Genomic DNA, 26,631 nt, shown 5'->3' on the forward strand with positions numbered 1-26,631 from the left:
AAATATATATATATATATATATATATATATATATATATATATATATTTAAACTCATTATGAAGGAACTGTTCAACTTTGTGTGTTTATCTGATAAGGACAGCTAAGTGTATCCTCCCTGTTCTTCCTGTTTCTATTTTTAAGAATACCACAAGCTATTCTAATTTATCTTTTGTACATAAGTTTCCTGTAAATGCAGCTTGGCTGAAAAGAGAACTACACAAAATTGGTTGCTCAAATTTCTAGGAGCAATGATATTATACTGGGTGGATAACAATGAGTCTAAAACAATACTCACCACCCCAATCTAAGGGTTAAAATTTTAACACCAGTGTTACATAAGAAATGCTCCACCACAAAATCTGTTTAGTCTTCTTAGGACAAAAACTTTTATGGGATGTCATATGCATATCCCCATAATTTCATACATTATTTTCATACATTTTCTTTAATAACTCATTTGCTCTAGTTTTCTGAGTTTCTTTAGCAAACTGAAATGGAATGTCACTTTTGTCAGCTTCTCTTTTACCATTTCTCTAAATCACCCACCTTTCTTTCTAGACACTAATACCCACACACATACACATACACACACACCCCTTCACATTCATTTGTGCAGCAGCTCGTGTATTTGTTCAAATGGATTCTAACCTCTGTTGTCCGCGCTGTATGAGGTCTGTTGCGTTATTTAGTAGCAGCACCAGAGAACTCCGATAGCCTGAAACTGTTGAATGAAGTTTCAGGCTATTTTTTGAAATAATTAGACTCAAGTATTCTGGAAATTCAGAAAACTGAAATCATAAAATGCTTGCTATACTTGTAAGTGGCTGCAACCCCATATTTAAAACAAATGGTTATCAAGCTCTACTATTATCCAGCTCATACTATGTATGATCTGCCCTGATTCCTTTACTAAGAAGAACAGCAAGATACAGATGTGGTGACTGAAAATATCTTAACCCATACTGCCAACTAAATATTCTTGACTTTTCTTTATTCAACTAATTGTGCTTTAAGTTTGACATCAGGTCAACCATAAAGCAGTTTAAGCCATCAGCATTCACCTGCCTGATGAAAACTATTCTCACTGATTTTTATGTTTATTCAGACACCCGCAAGTATATTAATTCAGCAGCAGCATAATGTCAATTCATATATACTAGACTTTGTAACCCAAACAGTGAGTCACCACATTGTTTATAAATGCACCATACATTAAATGCTCCATCACCACAGATATTTGCTTTGCAATCTAACAGGGTGGATAGAAGCATTTGTTTCTCCAGTGTTGGGAACATCTACCCACATCTAGTTGGTATATTCCACATCTTTATTGCACGATCTATTCTTTTCATTACTTTCTTATATCATCAAGTCTAAAATGATTCCTCTTTTACATATAAGAAACCTCAACATTAGTTTGACAGAGGAAAATTTCTTATTATCAAAGATTGACTGGAAATAAACATACTATCATTTCCATATTTATGGTTAGTTAAATTGGACATTCTTTTTCAAGAGTGTGTAGTGAACTGATGCAGATAACACATATCTCTCTTCCCTACATGCGTTTCTGACAGCTCCAAAGAAAATATTAATTTTATATATTGGGTAAAATGTAGCTAAGTTTAAATGTTCTACTACACTGCTATTCATGATATCACTCCGTTTTGGAGAGAAGATGTTGTTCATGGCAATAACATAAAATGCTCCAAAAAATTTTTGTGGCAGAACTTAGTCATTTGTCCCAATGACCTTTAAGATCCAAGCTCCAACATGCCCCCCTGAAAGTGAATCTTCTCAGGTCAAGGAATATCATTTGACATTCTGTAGGTCTCAAGTAATGGTATGGACATGCTGATCATCCAGTGACCACTGGTGGGAGAGCGGGGCGAGAATTAACTCCTCACACATATGGCTGCATATTCTGTAGGTGCTTCTTTCACATTTCTTGCCTGCCTTGAGTTCATTTCAATGACAGAGTGGTTCAGCGAAGCATAAACAATGCCCTGTTTGTTTTCCTCCAGACGTGGGTTAGAATAAACCCCAGACTCTTCCTGGACACTGACCCAGGGGTCATTATCATAAACATCAGTTTCTGATGGCAGTGTTTGGGGATTTTGTCTGGTGTCCACTTCAATTTGCTCACGTCTAAAGGGCCAAGGAACATCAACCTACAAGAGAAAAAAATTGCTTTAATTATAATTTTAAGATGTGGTGGTGCATATTTATTAGCAAACTATAAGTGCAGGCTAAATTGAGTCCTTCTACGGTACATGGGGAGAAATAATAAACTTTTCCTCACATATGCTGTTGACATTTATTTTTTAAAACATATTCTTCCTTATTAAAGGATAAAAGCTTAAGGACCACTATGTTCGTCCCAAATAGTTACTTTGTGCTATATTATTGGACACTTTTGAGACCACAGAACACTTTTAAATCCCTCTTCAAGATGAAAAGTGGAGCCCAAATTTATGAAAAAAGCACCAAATATTTCTCAGGGACTTCAGGCAACCTACAACATAATGGACAGTATTTATATGGTTTAGAATAAAATTATTAAAGATAAAGCAGAACAGATACCCTCTAAGGTGCAGAAAAAATAAATATTATGATTTATCCAAGATATAGTATTATAATTTAATACCTGGAATTGAAACTTTGCTGGGGTTTTATTTTGGGGGGAGCAAAGCTTAGGAAAAGTTTAAAATATTTCTATTGTTATTTATATCACAAGAAAATTCTTACGCTTTCAAATAGAGTAAAATATCTTACAGAAAGCTTCTGTAAAAAAGGTGAACTTATGGAAACAGAGAGTAAATGGATCCTGATATTTTTCACTCTTTTCAATTATTTGTTTGCAATTCCTAGTTATACAGGGGGACTCAACTGGTAAAAATGAAGATGTCATCTTATTTCAAATTTTAAATCCCAAAATTGTCATTCATGTTCTTGAACTTTGGCCTAACTGCTTTAAGGTATCAGGTCCACAGTTTTTGATAGTCTACATGCCTCATATGGCCCTATGTTGTTTTCACTGCTATGTGTGCAGTGGTCCATCCACTTCTCCTCAGCAGAGTTCTACCACACAAGCATGTGTGGGCCTGAAAAACTAGGTGGTAACTGCTGAGTACACTGCCTCCCTCTGATGAGGTGTCTGCCCAGGAAATAACACTAAGGCTGGATGACGGAGAGCATTAGAGATTGTTTTCAATGTCCCTTTGTCCCTGTCTCTTAGCTCAGATGAAAAGTGCTCCAACCTTCACGCAAAGGAGCCTGGTTAAAGTCTACGGAGGAGCGGTGAAGAAGAAGACTGCCATGTGACCTGATAGACATAAATATTCAATATATCAAGTTCTCTGTTGAATTTTTCAATCTGTGTCTGTCGACTGTTACCTGGCTTCTTTCCAAAACATGTCTCATTTCCATGGAAAACAGTTAGAATGAGTGGGGTAAAGAAAACGTGGTGCTCTGTGGCTGAACTTACCCTGTGGGCACCTCATCAAAGGGTGGATGCACAAGGTGGGTGCACCTTGCTGTGGTGGGCAGAGATGGCAAATGTTGAAGCAGCTTTCCTACTCTGTATTTGTATGGCACTGTCCAGTTTACAACACACTTTTAAAAACGTGTTGAGACATAATTTGTATACAGTGGGGCCTTGACTTACGAGTTTAATTCGTTCCGAGACCGAGCTCGTTAACTCAAATTACTCTATCAACTCAATGCAAAAAATCGGCTGAGAGACAGCTGGTAACTCAAAAAACTCGTTAGTCGGGACACTCGTAAGTCAAGGCCCCACTGTACCTTAAAATTCACTTTTTAAGTGTACAAGTTAGTGGTTTTTAGTATACCAGCACTTTTATACCCTTAAAGGACCATTCTGGAATAAGATGAGAACTCTGGCTTTTATATGTGTCTGCCAAGTGTTTACCAGTTCCTTTCTCTACTTTGGATTTCTATTCCATGGTTCCCATACAGGTGCCTTTTTAAGAAATTTGTAGTCAGTCTCAGAGATCTAATATGGCACCCTTTCTTTTTTTTAATTAAATCTTTATTGTTCAGATTATTTTATTGGTTCCTCTTTTTTCCCACCATAACTTCCCTCTACTCAGTTCCCACCCTTCCCTCCGCCCTCACTCCCCATCCACTGTCCTCATCCATAGGTGCACGATTATTGTCCAATCTCTTCCCGCACCCTCCACACCCCTTTCCCCCCCAACAATTGTCAGTCCATTCGCTTTCTATGTCCCTGATTCTATTATAACCACCAGCTCATACTGTTCATCAGATTATTTATTCACTTGATTTTTAGATTCACTTGTTGATAGATGTGTATTTGTTGTTCATAATTTGTATCTTTACCTTTTTCTTCTTCTTCCTCTTCTTAAAGGATACCTTTCAGCATTTCATATAATACTGGTTTGGTGGTGATGAACTCCTTTAGCTTTTTCTTATCTGTGAAGCTCTTTATCTGACCTTCACTTCTGAATGATAGCTTTGCTGGATAAAGTAATCTTGGTTGTAGGTTCTTGGTATTCATCACTTTGAATATTTCTTGCCACTCCCTTCTGGCCTGCAAAGTTTCTGTTGAGAAATCAACTGACAGTCGTATGGGTACTCCCTTGTAGGTAACTGACTGTCTTTCTCTTGCTGCTTTTAGGATTCTCTCTTTGTCTTTTGCTCTTGGCATTTTCGGGTTGGGTGTTTTTTGCTTCTTCATATTTCAGATCTTTGACTTGATTCTTGCGATCCTCTGGTCTGCTGTTGGGGGTCTGTATAATATTCTTTATTTCAGTCAGTGTATGCTTAATTTCTAGTTGGTCCTTTATCACAACATCGAGGGTCTCACTAGATTTCTTGAGGATCTCACTACATTTATCGGCGGTTTCTAGAAAATTCTTGAAAAACCTAAAAAGTGTGGTTTTGAACTCTATATCCAGTAATTTGCTTTCCTCCATTTCTGTCATTTGTGTCTTGTTTCTTGGTCTTGGCATTTTTTATGCTTCGCTGTGTCGATAGAATGGCTTTCTGTGCTAAGTGTCCCAATTACCTGAGTTAGACACTCTTGGTGCACCCCCTTGTGGTCTTTGTGCACAGACTAGTTGTAGTTAAGCCTTGATTGTTGTAGGTAACACTGGGAGTATTTGACCTCCAGGCCAATTGGCTGTGAGAATCAGCTGTGTCTACGGTGGGAGAACTTCTGTGCTGAAGACACCCTTATGGGGCAAGACTTGCTTCAGTGGGGCTTTGGTGCTCACTGAGTCTGCCCCCTGAGTGTGTCCCTTATGGATCTGTGGAGTTGTAATTAGCACCCAGCCTGTAACCTTTTGGTGTCCAGGACAATGCTGCAACCACCGAACCACCCAGCCAGGGCAGTATTTCTTTTCAACAAAGAGTTTAATAAAAAAAATTTTTCAGAAATATATCACCCCATCTTACATTCTTTTTCGAGTTCCAATATTTATACAATATTGAACCCAAAAATGAAGACTCAAGTTTATATTTTAAGAACTTGTCGGAAAACTTGGCATTGCCTCCAAAACATCTTTGCTTTGTCTGGGAGGTCTCCTCCTTGATGAGCCCACACACATATGAGAGACTTTTGCATAGTAGCTCCAACTTCCGCCAGGCTTCTTTATCTGCTGGTGTGATTTATGAAGCAATCATATTTCATTTTATGAGGTTATTTATGGTTCATTCCTTTATTAAGTCTCAACTCTCTTCCAGAAGGACTTTAAGGTATTTGTGTGGATAAATGAATAGCCTGAAGTCACACAACTGGCCAAGAGCAGAGCCACGATCTGTGGTTCAGTCTCTGACTTTTCTGTTTTGAGCCTGTACTGCCAACCAGGCTCTTCAAAAAAAAAAAAAAAAAAAACACCCAAAAAACAAAACAAACAAACAAACAAACAAAAAAAACCCAACTTAGTCTGAGACTTGTTAATCCTGAGGAATCTCTGCTGCAAATGGAGGTGGATTTAAAATAATCAAATTTTTAAGTAAATCAATATATATAGCACTTGGGATATGTCTGGCACATGGTGAGTGTTATAGAGACTCAAATAAAAATATAAATGTTAACATGAAATAACATAGATTGCATTTGTTTTAACAGATACGGTGAACATACCAGGTTAATTCCACTTTCTGGTGTATTAGAAGGCTCCTTTTGTTCCCCTGGAATTCAAAAAGAAAAATAAGAAACTAAAAGGAGTAAAGAACAACACAAATTTTTTCCCCAAATCCCTGTAAGTGAGGGTTGTGGTAAGAATGTGGATTCTGGAATCAGACTGCTTACTTGAAATTCAGTCCCTAGAGCAGAGGTGGAATGCCGCTCTACACATTCCCACCCACTTGCATACCAGTGAGAGCATTATTGTTAGTTTGGCTTGTTTATTTGCTGTGTCTAGCACAGCGCACAAACTCATTTTTGTGAGCTCATGCTGCCCCATTTTCTTCACTTCTCACTCCAGAGAGCCCTCCGACATATTTATTCAGAGGCAGAGATAGCATCTGGGACATTACTTTTGAAAGGTTGGAAATCCTAGTTTGCGGACAATCTATACTCAGTGCCAGACACAGGGCTGTCTGGTCACCTGCATAGAACTTCCTACCTGCAAGTTCACTTTGGATGTGGGAAATAAAAGGATTTACCCCCGACTCTTCCTGAGATCTGAGAGAGGTCCCAACAGCTTCAGAAAACGTGGTGAAGCTTGGAGAGGAACAATGGAAAGATCCTGGGAGTTGTGGATGTGGAATTGGGGTTACAGAAGACTCTCTCAGGATTCTGAGGAGGTTCTGGGCTCCAGAAGTCCTCAGTGGAAAATGCCAGAAACATTTCTGCCCAGACAAAGATTTCTCTTATGGCAGAAATAAGGGTTTCTTTGTATGACTTAGTTTCTATGGCTACACTGTGGCTGCTATTGTGGGAAAAGGGATGGGAGTAGATGGCAGAGAGGAACAAAGGAGAGAGAAAGAATAGAGTTGTTCAGACCAGAGCTAGATCAGAATTCTCCATACATCTGTCTCTTATGTGTTTAAGTGTTCCCTCGTGACATTGATGGAATTCTTACAAAAGCAGAAAGGCATGGTTCAAAATGTATCACACTTCCTCCATCATGCAAACCCCACATTTTTATTACGATTGTTGAGTGCGGGCTCAGTTCAAGCATGTGTTTGTAATGGCAACAGAAAATGCAAGCAAATGAATTTTCTCTGAGGACAGTGGGCCTTCGAATAGACAAGGGCATGTGTGACTGGCAGGGTGTGGTGTGGTGTGAAAAGGAGAATGAGACAAACTAATTCAAATCAGACATGCCAAGAGATTATTTTCAACCTCCCTTTCAACACGCTGAACATTTAAAAAAGCTTCCCGCACAGACCAAAGATTGACTCAAGTAGAATGAGTAAATTTCAGCAATGTTCCCTCCTTACCACAACGCTTGGCTGTGCTGTGGTGAGCATGTCTCACCATGACTAGAGCGAACCTAAATTAATCCATGAGGCTTTTTGGTGGGAGGATGAGTTGTTCTCCAGGAAAGCATTACCCATGGTTTGTTGCAAAATGTTGGTAAAGAAAACAACAGAAACCAACTACAAGTATATCAGTCCTAGTAATTGAACCCTAAATGTGTGGCACAGAGCAGTAGAGGGAAGATGGAACCCACCTTGGTGCCTTTTCAGGCAGCAGAATAGGTAGAAACAGGTAATGAGTAGAAACAATCCTCCCAAAGGAAGCAAACAATAAAGGACCAATGGTGTGTCCTCCATCTTGTTCTTGAAGGGTGGTCTTGCAGCACTGGTTGTATCTGAAATGTCAGTCAATGCTAAAGACAGTTAGGAAATCTGAAGCATATTAGGATCGGCAACACCCTCTGCATTGTTAGAACTTGAAGAAAGAAGATGCCTCCATTTCCCTTCCCCAAGAATCCCAAGCACTAGTCCTCTCTCACTTCTTGCTTTATTGCTGAGCATATGTTGGTGGTTCTAGGTTAAAATTTATTTATTTTTTGCAACAATTATCCTTCATTCTGCTCAGGTTAATCTCCTGTAAAACAACATCCATAAAGCTCTCAGAAAACACTTCACCAAGCCCTTTCCTTTACATTATCTTATTTAACTCATACTTATAACTTAAGAAAAATAATAAAGCCATTATTTTTATCTAGCCTATGCCTTGAGAAGAGTTTTATTGTTCCAAGACTTGCCCCAGGTCAGACAGATACTGAGCGCAATTGGGACTCAAGTTAACATCTTTCTGATACTTGATTCAAGTTCCATTAACACAATGCCTTTTAATTGTCTCATAACTCTTTATTATCTCCAAATACCAAATACTTTTGGTATCTCCAGATATTTTTGACATCTTCAGATATGGTTTGCTGGACATATAGCTGGTGCTCATTACTTTTGATCAATGTTAACATGCATTAAGGCCATGTTTATCCATGGTAGGGTGCAACTTATTTTTGGCTCATGAAATAATTTAATTGATCAAAAATAAAATTTAAAAATTAAACATTACAGAATAAAAATATCAGAATGCATAATACATCTTTAATTTCATACTTGTCTTAATTTTTTATGCAGAAAAGCTTTATTTTTAAATGTATTAATATAGTTACATTTTAGCTTCCCCATATTCTTGTTTCTGGGGGGTTATAGGAGCTACTGGAACTGGGTATAATGTGGTTTGAAAATTCAGAGTGGTAACAAATGTTGTATTATTCATGCTGCAGCTGCAGACACAGCTGTCTGGGAGAGGGGTGTGGATAGGAATAAGAACGAAGGTTCCCACAACAGATAACCTAATACAAACAAATCCATTCAATTAAGAAGATCCAACTTTTATTGTTTCTCCAGCCATCAAACAATCTAGTTCCCTTAATTTTATTTAACTAGATTGATACTTACTTATTAGAGGATGTTCTGAGTTATTTCGAGTCCCTGCTGAAATAGAAAAACAAGGTAAGTTTTGAATTTGATTGTGAAAAGAATGCGGGTGTATATCAGGTATGTCTAAAGTCAGAGCTAGTATCTGAGATGACTCCTACATTTGCATATTAACAGCGAATCCAATAATCCAGTAAAAGGATCCAGTTTGTGTAATTTGCGAGTAACTCTGAGATCATAGACACAAAGGAAATTACTGGGTTGATTTTCAGGCTCAAAGAAAGACTGAGTAAATATGTCACAACCTTCATCTGTCTGCTCTGATTCCCTCTTCCTCATTCCTTAAGGATAAGGACACAATACAACCTGTATGACATCTTCTGGTACCGAGAATAACAACACTGTGCCACTGTACACACACTCAGCAGGTGTTCCAAGTGAGTGTGGAAGGCCACAAGGAAAGAATGCTTTTGATGACAAGTTGAGCACTCATTCTCAAACAAAGATAGTCCCTCTCACTTCCTGCCTACTCATACCACCTGCACTTTCCTAAGACAATGATCACTTGTCTTTGCAAACTTCCTAATCAGGAACTGAGCAAGGGCAGATTGGGAAGGATGGAGTTGCAGGCCATTGTATGTTCCAGTGACTGTTCCCCAGCTCTGTCAACTTTTCCTCTGGGACTTTGCTCTGCAACGTGCCTTGGTTAATTCTGGAAGAATAGTTCCCAACAGTGTCCAAGCCCCTTCTTTCTTCATCCCTGTTATTACATAGACCAATTCTTAACTTGAACATAAAAAGCAAGTGAGACTCAGTAAATCAACAAACAATAATGTTGGCGAGGATGTGGAAAAAAGGGAACCCTTGTGCACTGTTGGTGGGAATGCAAATTGGTGCAGCCACTGTGGAAAGCAGTATGGAGTTACCTCAAAAAATTAAAAATGTAACTGCCACCCAGCGATTCCACTTCTGGGAATATATCCAAAGAAACCCAAAACATTAATTCAAAAGAATATATGCACCCTAATGTTTATTGCAGTGTTATTTACCTACATAATTTTATTAACCAATGTCATCTTGATAAATTCAACAACTTTTTAAAAAGCAAACAGGAATCAGATACAAAAATAGAAAATTTTCCAATATCCCCTAAGAAAGATATTTCAAAGGAAGAAAAGGAAATATTTTTTTCATAATACATCCAAATATATTTACAAAAAGCATGATTCTTAAATATAATTTCAAAGTATAGTTTTCTCCTCATCTTGTACTTAGTTCACTGAATACTTCCAGGTATAGAAGATAAGGAATTTTTCCTTGACCCTTTCCTGTTGTTTGCTTTTATAACTTCATGAAAGGAAAATTCCACTCAGTTAAAAGCCAGTTATTAAATAATTTATTTTACTTTTCAAGGTAGCAGGATGACCCAAAGAATTATGACACAGTTCCTGCTTCCCAGGAAAGTATAATCCTTGATGGAATAAAAGATATATCCACACATTATTTTAGTACCAGGGGATGTGTGATAATTGAGAGGCACAGACCTTCAATAGCATAAAAGCGGCTAGAAAAGATAAACCACTTCCTCCCTGACCGGTTTGGCTCAGTGGATAGAGTGTCAGCCTGCGAACTGAAGGGTCCCAGGTTCGACTCCGGTCAAGGGCATGTACCTTGGTTGCGGGCACATCTCCAGTGGGGGGTGTGCAGGAGACAGCTGATGAATGTTTCTAACTCTCTATCTCTCTCCCTTTCTCTCTGTAAAAAACCAATAAAATATATTTTTAAAAGAGAGAGAGAGAGAGAGAGAGAGAGAGAAAATCACTTCCTCAAGGGTGAACATGAAAGTTTTCATTAAGAACTTGAGAAATAAGCTGGTCTTGACAGAAGAGGTAGAATTTGATAGATGGAGGCAGATGCATGGGGGTCACATGAGTGGTGACAGCGGCATTGGAAGGACCGTGGTGAAGATATGGCAATGGCAAGTAGGGCTGTTAGGCTGGAGTTGAGCGTTTCTTTATGGAATCCAGACACAACCCAGAAAGATAGGTGGAGATTCACTGTGGAAGGCTTTGAATGCTGGGTAACAACCTTGAGCCCAATGTTATAAGTGCTGGGGATGCTCTGCAGGGGACACAATAAATGATTGGGATTATGAACAAAGTTTATTAGAAAAAATAAGTTTATCAGGAAGATTTTAGGCTGAAATGAACAAAAATTGGAAAACACTAAAGAAGAGGAAGTCATACAATAAATTGAAATCATTTAGGAGGAAGATAATGAAAATCTGAGATGATCAGAGAAGCTGTAGGAGGCAACACATGGGAGAGTGGAAGGTTGTTGACAGACAAAAATAGAAGGCCAAAGAAAAGTCCTGGGGAATTCCCAATGGGGGTCAGGAGTATTAATTAACAGAGTGATAATAAAAGAAGTGAGACTGGCCCAGTGGTTTAGCATTGACCCAGGAACCAAGAGGTCACTGGTTTGATTTGGGTCAGGGCACATGACGGGGTTGTGGACTCCATTCCCAGTACAGGGCATACAGGAGGCAGCCGATTGACGATGTTTCTCTCTCATCATGCTTCCATCTCTCTAACCCTCTCCCTTCTTATCACTCTAAAAATCAATAAAAAACATGTTTTTTTTAAAAAAAATAAAGGAAATGAAAAGAAAGGAAGGAGAAAAGGAAATTAGGAGAGTAGAAGTCTTCAAAGAGAAATTTAAAGGGCCTTTAATGTCTCCTCCTTAGCTCTTAGGCCACTTCATCCTTCATATTCTTTGTCCCAATAGGATCCTAATAATAAGCACATCTCCTCAGGGCACAGGGTATAGGAGGGGCTGCTGCCTCCCTTTTCCTCTGAAGTTAAGCTCCCTCCTCCACAGGAGAGACAGATTATTATAGAGACAGATTATTAATCCTAATTTTAGCCTTGACTTGATTCCCTAGAACAGGCACTTTACCAACTGCACAACCATCTGGAGTGGTCAAGGAAAGACCCAAATATGGGAGAGACATTTGGCTCAAGTCCTCTCTCTTGTACAGAAGTGGACTGGTCTCGCAAGGAAAGACTAAATCTTACAAGAAGGCTGTCTTCCAAGGGAGGTGGACTTGATGTCACTATATTTAATTTTGTTTATATATTACATGAATATACATTATATAAATTACCTAGTAGTGCTTATTTTACATTTAACAGTATAATTAATATCACCCAGGAAGTAACATTTTTGTAAGTTTTTCTTTTTGTTGTTGTTGTTCTTGTTAATCCTTACCCAAGGCTGGGTAAGGATTTTTTTTTCCATTGACATTTTAGAGAGAGTGGAAGGGGAAAGAGAGATAGATAGAGAGAGAGAGAGAGAGAGAGAGAGAGATCAATTGGCTGCAACCCAGGTATGTGTCCTTGCCCAGAATTGAACCTGTGACTCTGGGCTGATGCTGTAACCACTGAGGTACACTGGCTAGGGCAAATTTTGCTTTTATTTTTATAGATAGAGAGTAGAAGGGAAGGGAAGAGACAGAAAGAGAAACATCAATGTGAGAGAGACATATCAATTGGTTGCCTCCTGCATGCGCCCTGACTGGAGCTGGGATCAAAGCTGCAACCAAGGTACATGCCCCTGACCAAAATCAAACCCAGGACCCTTCAGTCTGAGGGCCAATGCTCTATTCACTGAGCCAAACCAGCTAGGGCAAGTTTTGCTTATTTTTCGCATTTATTTTGCCAGTTAAAAAATATATACTACTTCTTTAAAATTTTAGAATTTTATCTTATTATGTAAATTAATAGTACAATTCTCTCCAGAAAGCATTAATTCCATACATCCTCAATATAGGCTTCTCCAGGTTGTTAAAGGCGTTTTTTTTCACTTACCATAGATTATGTTTTTTAATTCATTTACAAAGTAATCTTTATTGAACCATCCACTATGTGCCAGACACTATGCCATCTATTTGTAGAGAAGCAAAGATGTTTGAGACACAGCCTCCATTCTAAAGAGGTTTATAAACCAGTGCACAGATGGTCACAGGCAACTAGCATTCAGTTTGACCCCAAATTTGCAAAAGCAGAGTCTCAGGGTTGCAACTAGCACCAAAATATTGTACTTTCTAGGTTAAATTTATTCCTACATGTTTTATTCTTTTTTATACTAATCTAAGTGGAATTCTTTCTTAATTTCTTTTTCAGATTGATAGCTCATTGCTAGAAGATAGAAATACTACTATTTTTCTGTTGTTAATAAAACTGTTGAATTAATTTATTAGCTCTAGTAGTTTTTGAGGATTTTAAAGGATTTTCTCTATATAATATCATGTCATCTGTGAAAATATATTTTTACTTCTTCCTTTGCAATTTGGATAGTGTTGTTTTTTTCTTGCCTAGTTGCTATGGCTAGAAATTCCAGTTCAGTGTTGAATAGAAGCATACACCCTTGTCTTGTTCTTCTTCTTAGGGGAAAAGCTTTATCTTTCACCAATAAGTATGATATTAGCTTTGAGAGTACTTTAAACCAAATTTTTTTTCCTGTCCCCCAATCCTCTTTTTTATTTTCTGTGTTTCATTCAGTTTAGTTTTGCCCAATTTAATCTCAACCTGTCTTTCCTCTGTAGTTTGAGCCTATTGCGATCCTCTGGAGAGACTCTGTGGAGACAGCTAACTCTATAACTATTCTTAAAACTTATCAGGGAGTCAGGTTATTTGTGTGCTGTTTGCCCTCTGTGCAAACATGAACTATTAACATAACTTCAAGTATTTATTAATAAATGTATAATTTTCTTACCACTACAAACATAACTTCAAGGAATCATTATCAGTAAAAGTCAAGGACAGAAATATGGAAGAAAAAATAAAAGAAAAAGTAAACAAGGACAGAGAATAGAAAACTGTCTACTACTATTGGTATTCACTTTGTAATTTTCCCCACATTTTAGAGATCTACTTTTGGACTTACCAAATAAATTTTATTCTTCCTTAAGGCAAAACAATAAATTTTATTATATTTTTCTACTCTTCTCTAACTCACTCACCCCAAAACACACATATACCTACACACACACACATGTGCATACATGTTTCAGTCTATGAGGTATAGCACCATTTTAATGTTTTATAAGTTCAGTGTCTAACACAATTACTTAAGAATCTGGGTTCTCCTTTTCCTTGAAACATGATGAGAAAAATATTAGTCTCATTGTCTAGAACTCACCTATCACATTAACAGCTATTGAGTGACTTTCAAAGAGTACAGATGAAACATTCAAAGAACAGCGGTATGATCCATTGTCAGTAGGCAATGCTTGATCAAAATGTAGAATAAAAATGAAAGTATTCTGTCTGTGTTCCCATTCCATGTGTAACCGATTGCTAGCCCCCAGAGGCAAACACTGGGTTTCATTCAACTTGCACCAGGTCACGTTAGGTCTGCCAGCGCAGTATACCACAGGGCATTCCAGTTGAAATGGGTCCCCTGCATAGACGTTCTGCATTGACTCCCTCTGAACACGAAGTTGTGTTTCACATGGTTTTTCTCCTGAAAGATAAAAACAAGATTAAAATCAAATCTGTCCTGGAAAGACCAGACCTTTGCTACTTCAACGGTCTCTGCCAAAGATTTCTTAAGCACCATGCTATAATTTTTTGAGATAACATTTTCAGTAATTGACCCTCACTAGCAGAGTGTCTGGCATGTGGTAGCACATAATACATATTTGCTGAAAAAAATAAATAAATAATTCCCTCAAGTATTCAATAATTTCCTAAATTTCCAAAATATTTTTATTATAAAAGTATATATTTTTATTGTTACTTATTGTTATTATTGTATACCTACTTTAATAGAAAGCAAATAATAACAGCATTTTTTAGTCAATTACTTATTATATTCCAGGGGTTGTTTAAAACACATAAGTATTTTAACGCATTTACTTCTTACAACAAAAACAATACACATCAGCAATTTTCAACTGGTGTGCCGCGGTAGGTACACTGGTGTGCCACAAGAATTTTTAAAACATGCAATACCTGACTATTTAGTCAGAAGCATTGACCTCTTTTCCCTTAGCTTGTTCAAAAATATAATGACAGCCAACACAACAATAGCCATCTGGGGTGAATGAATCAGAATTATACCTATTTTTTGTCAAATCAACAAAAAATGTATTTTAGATGTGCCACAGAATTTTCAGTAGTTTATGTGTACCATGAGAAGAAAAAGGTTGAAAATCACTGATGTATATTATTATGGCCCCACATTCCCTATACTGCTCTACCTAGCATAATTTTTCACTTTTTTTCTATACCCTTGGCAGCATGGTATAAAAATATGCTCGTTTTTAGCTATTTCCTAACATCTGATAAACCTGTCACCATAATTTCTGCTCACATATCATCAATCCTTGCTCAGAGTAAGTATTACCTGATTGAGTTTTCGGGAATCAGATTGAGACAAGAAACCTGTAAAGAACTTTTAGAAGCTCTGAATATTTATAATTAGGGTGTCCCAAAAATATGTATACACACTTTAACAGCTGATAACTCACTTAATTTAGAAAATGAACTGTATGTTAATAAACACTGACTTTATAATCATTCAAAGTGTGTATACATTTTTGGGGGACACCCTGTATTTATAAGTGCTCTGAGATCTCAAATAAGTGCACAATAAGGCTTTCCAATTCAGTTGCTTCCAAAAATTCAGAATAAAAATGAAAGCAAACTAAAAGTGAAGTTATGAGAATGAGGTTTTCAAAAAATTGAAGAGAAAGGGTAAGATAATTTAGCAAAAGGAAGTACCGACCTAGATGTGGTTAGACTTATGACAAAAAAGCAAGGAGGCAGAGGCGGAAAGACCAAGTGAAACCTTTGTTTCCAGAAGTCCGATGCTCTCCCTAAGTTAATAGGCTCTCTCAGCCTCCTAAGTTCCCTTTTCATTTACTGGGATAAGTCAATCATAGTTTATGGAGCCCATAACTCTGTGCCAGCATCGTGAAAAACGACACGATAGTTATAGACAAAGGCCTTCTTTTTCCAAAAATTTCTTTTTTTAATCCTCATGGGAGGATATTTTTTTTATTATTATTATTGACTAGAAGCCCGGTGCACAACAATTTGTGCACTGGTGGGAGGGGGGGTCCCTCAGCCCAACCTGTGCCCTCTCAAAGTTTGGGACCCCTTGGGAGATAACCACCTGTTGGCTTAGTCCAGCTCCCCTGGTGGCAAATGGCACACCCAATCCTGCGGTGTCTGCCCCATCTCCCCTGGTCGCAGAGGGCAGGCCCGGATCCTGTGCTGCGGCAGGCGGCAGGCGGCGGCTCAGGATTCCACTGCCGCCCACCCCGTCCCACACACGACAGGCCCGGATCCCGCGCTGGGGTGGGCGGGGATTGCGCTGCCACCCACCCCGCCCACCCTGCCCCATAAAGGACAGGCCCGGATCCCGCACTTGGGCAGGCAGTGGCGTGAGATCTCACTGCCGGCCACCCTGCCTCCCTGCCCCACACACGGCAGGCCAGGATCTCCCGCTGGGGCGGCCAGCAGCTGGGGATCGTGCTGCCGCCAGCCCCAGGCGGGGCGGCGCAGCAGGATCTGCCTGCAGTATGCAAATTAGCTGCCATCTTTGTTGGCAGTTAATTTGCATATCATGCCGATTAGCCAATGGGAGGCATAGCGAAGGTACAGTCAATTACCATGTTTGTCTATTATTAGATAGGATTTTAGAGAGAGGGGAAAGGGGAGAAAGAGAGAGAGAGAGAGGGGGAAGGGGAGAAAGAGAGAGAGAAACATCCATTGGTTGCTTCCCAAATGTGCAGGAACCAGGGATTAAACCTGAAACCTAGGTATGTGTCCTGACCAGAAATAGAAACCAAAAGCTATTGGTGTAGGGATGACACCCCAACCAACTGAGCAACCCAGCCAGAGTGACAAAGACTTTCTTCCCTCAAGGAACTTACCATTCCATTTGTGAGACAAGATTAATTAACAACAGAGTATCTTCTCTGAAATAAGTTTACTATCTACCACTCTTTTTTCTTCAAGCTCACCTGGGCTGAAAGGAAGGCTCAGAGGGATCTCTTATAAATAAATAAGACATGGGCCCTAACTGGTTTGGCTCAGTGGATAGAGCATTGGCCTGTGGACTGAAAGGTCCCAGGTTCGATTCCAGTCAAGGGCATGTACCTTGGTTGTAGGCACATCCCCAGTAGGAGGTGTGCAGGAGGCAGCTGATGGATGTTTCTCTCTCATCGATGTTTCTAACTCTCTATTCCTCTCCCTTCCTCTCTGTAAAATATCAATAAAATATATTTTAAAAAATAAAATAAATAAGACATGGTATCTGCCAGCATGGGGCATGCCTTCCAGTGGAAAATAAAAACACTTGACCAATGGGAGAACAAAATAACACTGGTAAAGAGGTGAAAACTTTGCGTGGGTGTGCAGAAGATTCACTTCTGCTGGGGCTATTGGAACAAGGCTTATGGAAAGGTTGTGTTTGAGCTGAACCTTATGAGGTGAACCAGGAGCTCTTTGATATTAGAGCAGTGAGTGGGCATGGGAGGTCATAGAAGGGCAAAGGCAGAGAGGGCAGGGATCTCATGGCAGATTCATGAATTGATATGCACTTGGGTCATGGTTTTCTGAAACAGTGACATGGAGACTAGCTGCTTCAGAATAAATGGAATAGCATTATGTGGGAGAAATTTACATTTTGCTTATCAACCATGAGAAAATACAGAGCTTGATGCTTTTGAGATATTTATAAAGGTCATGGAGATAGCTAAAAATTAGAATATTCATTTGAACATGGTTGTTCAAATGCTAAAACATTGTGTGATATTGAGAGAGCCACCCAGGCTCCCTGGCATTCCATTTCTTTAAAATAAAAATAAAAGGATTGGATGGCAAAAAGAAGAAAATTATCACTTACCACCCTCTCCCACACAAAAATACATACACAACTTCACTTCCTTCAGTGTGTGACTGACACTATAAAGTTACTTGTAAATCTCGCTTTCTGTTATATTACATTTAGCCATCGAGCTGTCACCCAGTGCTAGTAGTACAGTTGATCATCCCTTGTAGTTCCAGCATTCTTTGACTATATATTTGGGAGGAGTGTACAGAGTGGAGAAGAGAGTGAGCTGACCACATCGCTGACTTGCAATGGGATTATGGGAACACTCCTGCAGTTCCTGCATATTCTTATCAGCAGGATGGGGATTATCGACTGCCACATTGTCTATCATGGGAATTTTTCTTGAATGGAGGAATGAATAGATAAATACAGGCTTGCCATACTCTCTAAAAGTCATCAAGAATACTCTCTCTGTACAAAGAAGGTATTATATTCCCCATGTCTCTGAAACAAAAACTAATGTTTCAGGGCAGGAATGATGCACTGAGCTCATTGGCACCATTTTAATTTTCCACCTGACAAGCATGTTGACTTTTCTTTGCTGCTTGTCCTGAATTGTGCATATCCCTCTTATGACACTCAGGACATCCAAACCTGACCCCAGTGGGTTTGTCCTGTCAAAACAAAACATTTTCTGAAGAGAGATGAAGATCACATTTGCTTGTGGCTGGGGTTTATAGGCCAATGTTAGTTATGGTTGTTCCTGCTATTATTGTTCCTGTTGTTTTTCTCAAACATTCAGATTTAGTGGTAGGAAATTCTCAATGCTAAAAATAATTTAAATACATGCAGTAAAAGGATGGAACCTCAACCATCCCCAAATTATCAAATGATACAGTATCCGTTTCCAAGTCTTTATAGGTTTAGGAAGCTTCTCATTTTAAAACTTCTTATGGAGGCTAGAAGGGGTTAATAGGGGGAAAGGGGGGCATATGTAATACTTTCAAAAATAAGAATTAATTTTTAAGAATTCTCATGGAAATCACTGTTGTATTATCACAATGGGTATAGCCCATGACTAGGCTGTACCTGGCATATTTGATGCTCAGAGAACATTTTTAACAATCCCCTCTTCTATATGGGAACATATTCTTGGAAATAATTGTGAAATGAGACAAATAATAAAATGAAATGAAAAGACACATAGCCGGTGAATAATTTTTACTGAACTTGTATATATAACCATGCAAGTTAAGAGATATTTGAAAAATAATGTTAGAATTCAAGAAAGTAAAAATGTACTATTTACTTAATAATTTTATATCTACCTGGTGTGAACTTTAATTCTTTAGTTATAGCCTGATATATTAGTTTATATAAATAATTTTCTAGTAACTAATAAGTGAATTATATTAAAAACTGAAATGCTAAAAAAGGATGAAATTTAGGTAATTACTAAATATAAAGTTTTTTTCTTCATTCATTTTTTAATTTAAAAATAATTAACACTTTAAAGAGAAGAATATATTTCAATTGTAAAGATATTAATCAACCAAACATTTCATGTATGAATGCACTTTAGTTCATTCATGAAATTATACTTCAAAGTCTGTACAGTTTTACTGTTTCAAATTTTAAACAAATAAATATTCAAAATGGTTGCATAGAATGAAAGAAATAAAACCTCTCACTTTCTGTGTCTTTGTCTCTATAATCACTGTGGTATTATTGTGTTTTAAAATCTACTGTTTAAACGCAGGAATGTGGAGAACCACAGGGACTGGAGATACAACTGTGCCTGGAGCAAGCTTGAGTGATTCTGAGCATTATGAATTCACTCTTGAAATGTAGCTGAATTTGTATATGTCCAGGGCTAACTTTATAACTGGGAAGTTCTCTGAGTTAATTTTCCTTTTTTAATTAAAAAAAAATATCTTCATTGTTGAGAGTATTACAGATGTCCCCATTTTTCCCCCACTACCCCCTTCCACCTAGTTCCTCAGGCCTTCACCACATTATTATCTGCATAGAATGTAATGGTTATCAAAGAGGAAGTACTAAAAATATGTTAATTTGAAGCTTTCATACATATTATTAAAACTCAGCAGTAACCATAGTAATTATTTAGAACTTTAAAACAAAATTATTTTTAAGGGGAAGAATATTCTACCACTGATATTATTGAGAATTGCTGGCACATGGTGATAATTAAAAATAAACCAACTTTTATTTGTTTTTAAATTCTGTACAGACAATGTACCCCGTACTGCCCACACCAGGGGTGTGAATATCTCATTGTTTATATGACAGTTTATTTAGTAATGTGACTGTTTCTAGTGCAAAGGGGATGCAGAAAGAGGCTGCCATTGCTCCTTAATTTTCCCATTAGATTTTTCTTTTATTATCTTGATTATACAGTCTCTCAAAGCCCTCAGATCTCAAAGAGGAAGAGAGCCCATGTGGCTGGAGCAATCAAGAAAGGCTTCAAGGAGGAGATTGAACTCCCTCCTGCCCCATACTCCATCCTGGGGCAAATCTGGTCTTCTTCCCATTATCATAGTATAATACCATCACCTACCTAGCAGCCTGGGAGTCATCTTGATATCTTTCCCCTTTACTGTTCCATTTTATCAGTCTCCAAGTAACTTGATTCAGCATGCAAAATTTTGTTTTCATGCCACTACTTTCATTTGTGTCTTATTCTGCTCCATGTGGGTTATTGTCACAGTTTACCAACTAATCTTCTACATTCCAAACTTGGCCTTGCTCCCCTCCCCCTACTTCAATCCATTCTCTACATTACTGTCAGTTTGTATTCATAAAATGAAAATCCAATCACAGGACTTTTTGCCTAAAACCCTCCAGAGACTCTTTAATGCTTACAGGGACATGTTCAGATGTCACAATAAAATTTACTCCCTGCCTCCTTATGCAAACTAAACCACCCCATATTCCAGCAACCCAAGTACACTTGATATTCTCCTTGGCAAATGTCCCATGTTATTTTGTGTGATATACAGCATCCTATCTAATAAAAGAGTGATATGCAAATTAGTCATCACTCCATCACTCTGTCACAAAGATGGCAGCGCCCAGTCCCTTCAGTCCCGCCGCTGAAGTGTCCAGGCCTGTTGGCCAGGCAGGTGGCAGGGGAGACAGAGGGGGGGCTGAGGGGTGGAGCAGGCGATCTGAGGGGGCAGGGGCAGAGCCGGTGATCAGAGGGGGCAGGGGCAGAGCCAGCGATCGGAGGGGGCTGGGGTGGAGCCAGTGATTGGAGGGGGCAGGGGTAGAGCCAGAAATCAGAGGGGGCTGGGGGTTCCCTGCCCAGGTCTGGGCAGGACCAGAGCTGGCAATCAGAGGGGGCAGGGGGCAGAGCCGGCAATTGCAGGGGCCTAGGCAGGAGCAGAACCGGGGCTGGCAGTGGCCTGGGCAGGGGCAGAGCTGGCAAAGCAGGGGTCTGGGGGTCCCCTGCCCAGGCCTGCAGCCTTGGCTAGAGGCTGCAGTGGGGCAGGGGCGGAGCCAGCGATGGCAGGGGCCTGGGCAGGGGTGGAGCCAGGATCGGAGGGGTCTGGGCAGGGCGGACCAGTGATTGGTGTGAACTGCAGAGGAAACACTTTTTCTGACCGCTCATTGGCTAAGCTCCCTGTATGCCACTGGTAATATTCTTAGTAACTTGGGTAATAAGAATCCAAAAAGGTGATCTAGGGTTTTTTACCACACTCCTAGAGAGAAAAAAAACAAAGGTCTGCTGCTGGAGGGCTAATAAATGTCATATCCTGCCCTAGCTGGTTTGGCTCAGTGGATAATGCCTTGGCCTGCCAATGGCAGGGTCTGGGTTCAATTCTCACCAAGGGCATGTACCTAGGTTGCAGGCTCCTTCCTGGCTGGGGCCCAGGTCAAGGCTCATGCAGGAGGCAACCAATCAAAGTGTGCCTCTCACTTTGATGTTTCTCTCTGTCTTTCCCTTTCTCTTCCACATTCTCTAAAAATCAATGGAAACGTATCCTCAGGTGAGGATAAAATTAAAAAAGAAAGAAAGAAAGAAATGTCATATCCTACGAAAGACACATCTTGAAAATGCCTAAAGAAAGTTGTCATTTTTTCATGGTGAAGGGACTGGAGCCTTGGTGGCTGCAGTGACTAGCAGTGGCTGCAGCAGCGGGGTGATGGGGCTGGTGCCTTCCCCTGATCAGCCCGGTCACCTCCCACAAAGGGAGGCCAGACTGCTGCTTAGGCCTGCTCCCCAAGGGGAGGGGAGCAGGGGGCGGGCCTAAGCTGTCAGTAGGACATCCCCTGAGGGCTCCCAGTATGTGAGAGGGGGCAGGCTGGTCTGAGGGACCCCCCCAGTGCACCAGGCCCCTAGTTCTATTATAATTAAACTAGAGGCCCAATGCATGAAATTTGTGCAAGAGGCTCAGCCCTCACAGCAGCCCCTGCCCACTGGTCATTCTGGAAGGTTGTCCTGGAAGGTCTTTCTGGAAGGCCGTTCCACCATCTGGTCTAATTAGCATATTAGCTCTTTATTATATAGGATATGTGTTTATGCATCTGTCTTCCTATCTGCTCTACAACCTTTTTGGTGGGATGGTACCTGCCTCTATCGAGGAGATAGCCTTAGAAAAGGTTCAAAAGTAAGATGGCATGATGTACCCTGAGACTTAACAGAGACAGCTTCATGGAGAGAAAAATCTGTCCACAACTCTGACTAATGCTCTCTGTGTACTAAGGACACAGAGCAGACACAGCTGAACTCCCTTAGAGAGGCCAGTCAAAGGCATTGAGGTGGAGGATGTATGCACCTCAACATGCCCTGCAGTGGTTAAGCTTTAACCACTAAAGAGAAACTAGACCTCACGAGTACGCAGAGTGGAAAGGCCTGATTTATGTCGACTCAGGTTTATATTAAAAATATTTAATAATTGACATGCTGTGGTCATCCAGATACCCACATCCACCAATCAGGAAGTCATGCCAGCCCCAAACAACTGCCTGGCCCAGTACCTCCCAGCCAAGTAAGTGTAGCTGCAGGTACATCAGGAGCCAAAAAGGGTACATAATTTGTGAAACTTATTAGCTCTTTTTAAAAAAGTTTGTAATTCAAATCTTATATGAAATACAATTTTTTCTTATTTTTTAAAGACCATATGTCTTGATTATTATCGTGAGGAAAATCCCAACCAAGCTTTCCACTGGATAAAAATCTTTCCATTGAAAAATTCTTACATATTATGGAAAGTTCAAAATGATTATATTCACTGAACGAAATGAGCACCTGTAATAAATGCAGAATGTCTGACTGGTGCTAAGACAACATTAGAGTTGAGCATAAAAAAATGTAAACAAATAATTTTTGAAAAACTGAAATGACTACAAAGGGTATAATATGCTAATAATTTTCTATGACATAAACTAGGAGTTTAGCTTCTTTCAGATATACTACGATAGATCACCAATCAACCAATTTCAGACACATGGTAGGAGGGTTATGGAAAGAGATAATTCTTCAGCCTCAGGAGGAAAATAGGTCTTCAGAGGATGCAGGTGGTCTGATCTGCTTTCTAGAGGATTTGAGTGGAGGATAGGAGAGGAGCTATGATGACCACCAGGGAAGAGAAACCAGTGCCTCTTCCCTTATAGATTGGTGTGGATTTAGTGATCCCTTGAGGCAGTGGCTTGAGCATAGCCAAGGCCGATCCAGGTACAGCAATAGCAGCCATGTAATCACCCATCAAAGATCCTGGGAGAGCATCCACCTGGACACTCTCAGGGAATTACATGCACAGCATCAGAAAGCCATTGACTCACAAAATCAGAAATGTGGTGACATGAGATGAGGGTGTGGAGTTCCACCTCATACAGAACCACTAATATTACATTGTATTATGTAATGTTGATTAAACTTACTACTTTAACTCTGTGGTAAAAAAAAACAACCCACTCCATAAATCAGATATTCCAAGAAATGCTGGAAATACTTGGGGAAATATGAATAAGAAAGATGCACACATATATATGTTAAAATCAGGGTTTCTATTGTAAAGAGTGATCATTGTTAGTTTAAGAAAATCCTATAAATTAATCTTAATGGGTAGAATAAAAACTGACTGAATCTCAGCCCCTATTGTCAGATGGAAGATATTCACCCACATCTACCTGAGAAACATATAATGTAATATAAATAAAAGACATAGAACCAGTATGCAATAATAGTTTAAGTTTTTCTTTTCTGTGCATATTGTCTGATACTGGTCTTTTGAGAGTAGTAGGTGTCTCTTCCAAGTCTAAACACACACACACACAGAGAGAGAGAGAGAGAGAGAGAGAGAGAGAGAGAGAGAGACAGACTTACATAATATAAAGGGTTTTTTTTGGCTAAAATGGAACTGGGAATAATTAACTTCGCACCAAGAACACACATGGTGTAATTCCATATTTATTCCCTTTACTTAAAAGACTATGAAACAAGAAAATTAAGAGAACTGTTATAGTCAACTTTTTTTTTAAAATGCTTACTTTATTTTTTTTTTTATATTTTTATTGATTTTTTACAGAGAAGAAGGGAGAGGGATAGAGAGTTAGAAACATCGATGAGAGAGTTCGATCAGCTGCCTCCTGCACGCCCCCCACTGGGGATGTGCCCGCAACCAAGGTACATGCCCTTGACCGGAATCGAACCCGGGACCCTTGAGTCCGCAGGCCGACGCTCTATCCACTGAGCCAAACCGGTTCGGCGAGAACTGTTATAGTCAACTTTTATTATTATTTCCTCTTTAAAACCTTCCTTTAGGTTTGCTTTATAATTTAGCATATGTTGAAGGAAATTCTTCTAGTGCTAGAATTTCTCAGCTTGTGATATATCTATTTGAGGGAAATTTGAAGACTATCTTTTCAATGTAGTTGTATTGAGCAATTTAAGACCAAGCCATGTATCTCTTGGCTTTATCTAGTTTGGGGTTATTCTGAAGCTGTTTTGTTTTGAAACAGTCATTCTAGTATAGCTTTGCCTAAAAGTATTAAAGCACCATAGCTGACTCTGCTTGCTCATAATAAACAATAAGTGTCAGGTATTATATATTTGGAATAAAATTAACGTGGCTAGGTTGAGTTATTGTTCAAGGTCACAAGGCATGTAGGTAGCAGAGACAAGATGGAAACCCAGAAGATCTGCTTCAAGTGCCTCCGCTCTGAATAGTTGTTTCCAACTGCTTTCATAGGAATCAGCAGTGATGTATAAAAATGGGTATACTCATCAGGCAAACACATATAATATGGAAAAAGCAGTATATCCCAGAGAAAAATGTTCTTCTATCTGAGAGATGAAATCCTACAGAAATACTAGTACATTACCAGCAAGGCCAGCCTTGGTCAAGTAAAAAAAAATATTTGTCTTTCGGTACTTTCCAAGTACCTCCCTACCAGGTAACAAATGTCCCCTTGTGATTCTACCCTATTGGCACTGTGTTTGCCTCCCCATGACAGAGGATTCAGAGTCATGCCCACCCTATGTGACAAGAATGAGTGTCTGGTGGAAAGTTTGTTGGCCAATGTGTAATTATCTTTCAATACAATGAGACCTAAAAAACAATGTTTTATGTTGTCAATGTAGAGACTAGCTCTGGCCTGGGAAGACACTAATTACCTGACACAGGTGGGCCTGTCTTTCAGAGGTGATAGGCTCTTCACCTTGGTCACAGTGACTTCAAGAAGAAAAGTAGGGCAGAAAAATCTAAGAGAATATCTTAGAAGCTGGAGACAGCAGCATCAAAGAAAGCCTTCAGCATTTTATCAGAAATAATAACTTATATAAAAGATAATATTAGGTACTAAACTTATGGACCTTGGTCATAGAGAACGTTTTATGAATTTGACCCCAAAAGCAAGGGAAGTAAAGAAAAAAATAAATGGATGGTACTATATCAAACTAAAAGGCTTCTGCACAACAAAAAGCAAAAACAAAACAAAAAGGCATCCAACCAAATGAGAGATAATATTTACAAATGACATTTCTGACAAAGGGTTAATATCCAAAATATATAAAAAACACAAACAACTCAGCATCAAACAAACAATGCAATTTAAAAATGGGCAAAGCACCTGAACAGACACCTCCCCAAAGAAGACATACAAATGACCAACAGATAAATGAAAAGATGTTCAACCTCACTAGTGATTAGGGAAATGCAAATCAAAACTACAATGAGATACCACCTCACACCTGTTAGAATGGCTATAATCAACAAGGCAGGTAATAACAAGTGTTGGAGAGGTTTGGAGTAAAAGGAAACCTCATTTACTGGTGGTGGGAATGTAGATTGTTATAGCCACTATGGAAAACAGTATGGCAGTTCTTCAAAAAATTAAGAATAGAGTAACCATATGACCCAGCAATCCCTCTCCTATGTCTCTACCCAAAAAACTTTAAAACATTTATTTGCAAAGATATATGCACCCCTATGTTCATTCCAGCATAATTCACAGTGGCCAAGATATGGAGACAACCAAGGTGTGTTTCAATAGAGGATTGGATAAAGTAGTATGGAATATTACTCAGACATAAAAAAGCCGAACCTTGAGAATATTATACTAATCAAAATAAGTCAGTCAGAAAAATCTAAGAACCATATGATTTCACTCATATGTGGGATATAAAACTGAAACTATTCGACACAGGCAACAGTATGATGGTTACCAGAGGGAAGGGGGTTGGGGCTAGTAAAAGGTAAAGGGGGCCAAATATATGGTCACAGAAAGTGATTTGACTTTGAGTGGTGGGCACAAAATGCAATATATAGATCATGAATTATAGAAATGTATACATGAAACCTATATGATCTTAGTATCAATATCACCCAAAAAATTTATTAAAAAAGAAACCAACATGAGTATTTCTA

The 26,631-nt window shown here is 39.1% G+C and overlaps 1 protein-coding gene across 1 annotated transcript in view; it reads right to left on the reverse strand.

The window, feature by feature from the left end:
* Window positions 1–1,896: 1,896 nt before the first annotated feature.
* The window catches only part of BTLA (B and T lymphocyte associated), a 38,790-nt gene continuing 14,055 nt past the window's right edge, over window positions 1,897–26,631 (reverse strand). The window contains exons 2-5 of the mRNA XM_023758701.1: window positions 14,096–14,419; window positions 7,669–7,809; window positions 6,132–6,178; window positions 1,897–2,172 (exon numbers count right to left, since the gene is read on the reverse strand). Of these exons, the coding sequence (XP_023614469.1) occupies window positions 1,897–2,172; window positions 6,132–6,178; window positions 7,669–7,809; window positions 14,096–14,419 (788 nt within the window). The remainder of the gene's footprint in view (window positions 2,173–6,131; window positions 6,179–7,668; window positions 7,810–14,095; window positions 14,420–26,631) is intronic.

Source organism: Myotis lucifugus, unplaced genomic scaffold (assembly GCF_000147115.1).
Source record: "Myotis lucifugus unplaced genomic scaffold, Myoluc2.0 scaffold_137, whole genome shotgun sequence".
NCBI lineage: Eukaryota > Metazoa > Chordata > Mammalia > Chiroptera > Vespertilionidae > Myotis > Myotis lucifugus.